The 4,951-nt window shown below is 63.1% G+C and overlaps 1 protein-coding gene across 1 annotated transcript in view; it reads right to left on the bottom strand.

Annotated features, from left to right (window-relative positions):
- Positions 1-1,569: 1,569 nt before the first annotated feature.
- Positions 1,570-4,951, bottom strand: part of CDT1 (chromatin licensing and DNA replication factor 1) — a 14,429-nt gene continuing 11,047 nt past the window's right edge. Inside the window, exons 2-9 of the mRNA XM_019470403.1 lie at positions 4,582-4,808; positions 3,874-4,071; positions 3,618-3,763; positions 3,192-3,295; positions 2,713-2,901; positions 2,187-2,321; positions 1,892-2,099; positions 1,570-1,783 (exon numbers count right to left, since the gene is read on the bottom strand). Of these exons, the coding sequence (XP_019325948.1) occupies positions 1,620-1,783; positions 1,892-2,099; positions 2,187-2,321; positions 2,713-2,901; positions 3,192-3,295; positions 3,618-3,763; positions 3,874-4,071; positions 4,582-4,808 (1,371 nt within the window). The 3' untranslated portion in view covers positions 1,570-1,619. The remainder of the gene's footprint in view (positions 1,784-1,891; positions 2,100-2,186; positions 2,322-2,712; positions 2,902-3,191; positions 3,296-3,617; positions 3,764-3,873; positions 4,072-4,581; positions 4,809-4,951) is intronic.

The raw sequence follows: 4,951 nt of genomic DNA, 5'->3' as shown, positions 1-4,951 counted from the left end.
CGCTGTGGCAGCGAGCGTAAGCCCTGCCAGTGCCAGAGCTGGCTGCGCGCGGGGCCAAGGGCTGACATCAGGGAACCCGGCGACGGTGCCTTCACGTTGGCCGGGCTGTGAGCGACCACTGATGTAATTTGCTCGTAGAGACCAAGGCTGTGCAGGGGTGGTTTCCAGGCAGGAGGAAGGGTTTTTTTGTCCCAGGCAGCGTAACGGGAGCTTGCTGCAAGCTCCCCTGGGGCACGCGCGTGCCTGCCAGGCTGTGGAAACCAGCTCCTCTCTACTGCCGTGAGGTCCGTTCAGCACAGCCGATAGCCCAGTCCTGCGCGTCCCTCCAGCCTCCGGGCTGGGTTTAAACCCTCCTCCCTGGAAACAGGGCTACCTCCTGCCAGCAGTGCCGGCCAACTGGCCTGCACGACAGCAAGCAGGGTCCTGGAGGACGAAGAGGAGGAGGAGGAGGGCCTGCCTGCTCCCTCAGCAGCTCTACGGGGATCACCGAGATCCAGCCTCGGAGTCTGGTCCATCAGGTGGGGAAGCTTCCCTGGACCAGTGTGGTCCCCCACCCAGAGGGATGAAGGACAGTCACCTTTCTGTGCCAATCCTTGATGCCCCATGCTAAAACCAGCCGAGTTTGGCTCAGGAAGGGGTGCGAGGCATGCCCGACGTGGCACTGGGCGGGGGGGCAGCTCCCACCTCCTCCCCTGCGCCCACGCTGCCCCTCCTGCAGCAAGCGCTGACCTGACCCGGGCGCTGGGCCAGGCCAGCACCTCTGCAGCAGTCAGCACCCTCTTTGTCCCTCCTTCCCAAGCCACTTCAGCTGAGTGACCCAGGCTTTCCCCTGGGAAAAAGCCCGCCTGCGCCCACCCCCGGCCCTGCCTGCTCCTGTCCCCACGGGAGCTGCTCCACAGTCCCTATTTACAAAAGCTGCATTCAGTTCCCTGCAAACCCACGCTCACTTTTTCCAGTAAGTCTTTCTCCAGGAGCTGGATGACGACCCAGCCCTTCCCTGCGTGTGCCGGCTGGCGCCAATTGCCATGGTGAACCGCGGTGCTAACGCGGCGCACAGACAGGCAGCTCACGGAGGAAGAGCGCTGGGTTAACACAAATCAGCTATATTTAAAACATTTAATACAAGTTATGTTTTGACAAGTCCTGTAGTAGTTTCCAGCAAGCGCTGGAGATGCTTTTCCCTCCCTTAAAAACAGAACGAGGCCCAGAGCTCCAAAAACATCGATTTGTGACTTCTTCTCTCAGTCCTTCCTGCCTGTCACCCTCTCACCCTGCCCAGTCCTGCATCCACCCCACCAGGGCCCAGTTAATGGAAGAAACCTCCTGCATCAAACCTTCAGGAGAACACAGCAAAGCCAAGAAGAGGTTACTAGCTCCTCTTCACCGCTTGCATCGTCTCCCCAGGACCCAGAGACCACCTGCCTTCAGCTCGAGGGTTAGGGCAGCTACAGTCCTCATGGACCCTGGCAGAGGAAACGGTTAAATGAAGGCGTTTTGCTCTTCCTCAGACATCCCCGAGGATGAGCCTCCCGTCAGCCCACACCAGATCCCGGAGCGCAGTCAGGATTTGCTACATTTAAAGGAGATTGCACTGGGGAATCCTCGACCCTTGGGGGGGCTCAGAGGGCTTCTGCCTCCTTTGCCGCCCTGGTGAGCCTCTCCGTGACGAGGCCGAGGTCCTTCCCTTTGTCCAGTTTGATGTAGGTGTCCGTCCTGACGGCGTGGATCCCCACCCAGTCGGGCAGCAGCTCTGCGAAGAGGCGCAAGTGTTTTTCCATCTCGCCTGTGAAAAGGAGCAGCAGCCGCCGGGTCAGAGCTCAGCTCCCCAGCCCCTTCCTCCTGCAAAGACGCTCCCGTGCCGGCGAGGACCCCCCCCCCCCAGCTTTCCTACCGGGAGGCATCTGCACGTCGGAGCTGTCGGCCATGCGGGCACAAGCCACCTCCATGGTCAGCGCCTGCTTCTTCTCGGCCACGAAGACGTTGGGGGGGGGGGGGGGGGGGGCGGGGGGGGGCGGCCGCCCGCGCGGGGGGAGCCGCTCCTCCTGCTGCGGTTCCCGCGTCATCAGCGCCTGCAGCTTCTGCGCCTCCTTCGCCCGGATCTTGGGGAGCAAAGAAGATGGGGTGAGACACAGGCAGGTCCGTCCCCCCCCCGGCACCGGCATTACGGCCAGGACCGAATTACTCACCCTCTCGAGCAGGGCCTGGGACACCCCTTTCAGAGCACTGGAGGTGCTGGCAGGGGACGGTACTTTGGAAGCCACCGGTTCCCCCGCACCGGCTTCAGCGGTTCTTAAGGCCAGGTTGGCAAGAGCTTTTTCCATCTGCTCATGTGGAAGAGGGAGGAGGAGTTGGGTTACAGCTGGGAGCCGCTTGCACTGGAGGAAGGAGAACACACCCTGCAGCCCAGTGCTCCCACCCCAGCGCGTCCGACCCATCCCTGCCTGCGCAGAGGACAGTTTGAGGTGCTTCATCTCCTCTCCCAGCCCCAAAGTCAGTACTGACGGCTCCTCTAACCTGAAATCAGTCCTACGCCACAACCTGCAGCGGTAACAGCCAGGCTTGCGTTCCCACCTGCCTACATCTTACAGTGCTCTGGGTCCTGTGGCTCTGAAACGATCCTTCCCGACCCCTATCCGATAACATCTTCCCAGAGAGACGGCTGGTTTGAGGTCTGCCAGCCACAGACGGAGCCAGACCCCGGTCCTGACTCACCTTGGGGGTCAGCATCCCCCGAGCCGTGCTCAGCACCTCCTGGGCCGTGGTGAGCCTGTCCTCCTGGGGCGGCCGCGGCAGCTCTGCCGGGCTGATGTCCGGCACTTCGTCCACATTGAAGCGGGGATGCCAGCGGGTCAGCTTCTCCTCCGGCACCACCATGGGAGGGCTGAGGGCGGCCAGGAATGCCTGGAGACGGGGGAGAGCTGCGTCACGGCACCTGCGGGCCAGGTACAGGGGAGCTGGCCATTGCCAGCACGGCTTGGCAACACACGGCAGCTGGCTTGGAGGCAATTCAGACCCAGGAAAGATTCCGGCTGCCATCCTCCCCACCCACACCTGCCTGCCAAGAGCATCCCACAGGAACCAGCGATGTCCTTCAGCCTGGATGCCAGCCCGCTCCTTCCACCCGCTTCTCTAGAGAGTGACCAGAGCAACCCCAGACCCCAAAAGCAGAGGGTGCTGGGGGGGGCCCTCACCTTGTGGTGCTGCTTGACGATGTTCACCAGGTTGCGGTTGAACTCCTTCCTGCGTTCCAGCAAGCGCGACGCCGACAAGTGCGGGCGACCGTCCACTTTCTCCTCTGCCAGGAGACACACGAGCATCACCCGTGGCATCTTGGCAAAGCGCGGCAACGCCGCGACGGGGCCCAAACCTCAAGAGCCTCGGGAAGGAGAGGATCAGAGCCCCGCCGTGGGGCTGAGTCGCTGCCAGAATCGCTGCCCTATCATCCTCCCACTTGCCCCAAAAGTGGTTTTTTTCCCCCCACTTCCAACACACTCAGGCCCCCATGCGTCAGGTGATTATCTAATGGACCAAGCAGAGAGCACCCCTGGGGATTCAGGGATCCCAGCCAGGACCGAGCACGCCCCAACTCTTGGGGGCCCCCCCTGAGTTGTACATACCTTCCCCCAGCACCGGCTCCAGCGTGAGCTGGTAGTCAGACTTCTTCACGCCGTTGCCGAAGGCGGGGATGTTCTTCTCCTGGCGCAGCCTGTACGAGGTGGGGTATACCGCCTTGATCTGCCCCACGTGCCGCTCCTCAAACTGCCTGCAACAGCACCCGGAGAGGTCAGGAACCCCAAGGGCTGACACCAGGGCACTGGCCCCGACAGCTTCAGCTGGGACCCTGAAATGGGCTGCCCACTGCTGCCAACTTACTTGCGCATCATGTCCTGCACCCCCTGCTTGACCTTCGTGAAGGTGATGGTCTCGGCACGGTTGAAGAGCATCCCAGCAATGGTGTCCATGCTGCGGAACATCTCCGCCAGCACCTTGAACTTGTAGGGCAGCGTGAGCCCCGGAGGCAGGTCCTGCGCGAGGGTGTGGAACCGCTGGTACGCGGGGGGCTTCTCACTGCTGGGAAAGGAGAGGGGTCAGGGTTCCCCAGCACACAACAGCCACCAGGCATGGTGAACGCGGCGCTGGGACAGCCCCGAGGGTGCAGCCGGGGACCAAGACCGGCCAGGATGGAGGCCCCACTTGCCGACAGGGCTGACCTCAGAGCCTAGGAGCTGCGTGCCCGCCCCGGTTAGGGGAGACCCCCCTCCTACCCCTGTCCCCAAACCCTTCTCTGAGCAACCTGTGCCAGTACCTGGGTCACATCACCCATCCTGGGGACGTGGATGCCCCAACGCTCATGGCAGAGTCAGGGTGGCCTGGACCATGCTTGAGCACTTCAGAGAAGCCCTTTGCATGCAGCAGGGCCACTCCAGCGCTCCTGCAGAGCCCCCACACCCCCCTCACGAGGGTGGGAAGACCCCTGCAAAACTGTTACGGGGCTGAGCAGCAGAAGAGGGCTGTAGCAGTCACCGGGACACCCCGATTTCCCCTCCAATCTGGGGCTGCATCCCCGAAGCCGCTCCTCACCCGGCCTCTGCTGCAGGAGCTGCCACCCCAGTGTCCCCGGATGGCCCCGCTCCCAGAGTGGCTCCGCTTCCCGCTTTCTTCTCACGGATCCGCAGCTCCAGTTGCCGCGCTTGCTCCAGACGGCTCCGCAGGTTGTGGCTGGCCCCGGCGGGGACGGGCGGCAGCTGGGCCAGCTGGGCCAGCGCCTTCACCCTCCGCAGGCGGCACCGCAGCCCGGCCAGGTCCTCCTGGGTGGGGAGGGAGCACACGGTCAGAGCAGGGCTCGCACACCGGCAAGAAACACAAAACACAAAAAATTGGAGCAAAAAGCCAGGCTTGTCCCGTACCCGCTGGAGGGGCCTGGCTGTCTCCGGGGGGGCTGTGCCGGGCT

The sequence above is a fragment of the Aptenodytes forsteri genome, unplaced genomic scaffold (assembly GCF_000699145.1).
Source record: "Aptenodytes forsteri isolate BGI_AS27 unplaced genomic scaffold, ASM69914v1 Scaffold271, whole genome shotgun sequence".
In the NCBI taxonomy this organism is placed as follows: domain Eukaryota; kingdom Metazoa; phylum Chordata; class Aves; order Sphenisciformes; family Spheniscidae; genus Aptenodytes; species Aptenodytes forsteri.
The sequence above is the reverse complement of the archived record's forward strand: the minus strand, read 5'-3'. Positions and strand labels throughout refer to the sequence as shown.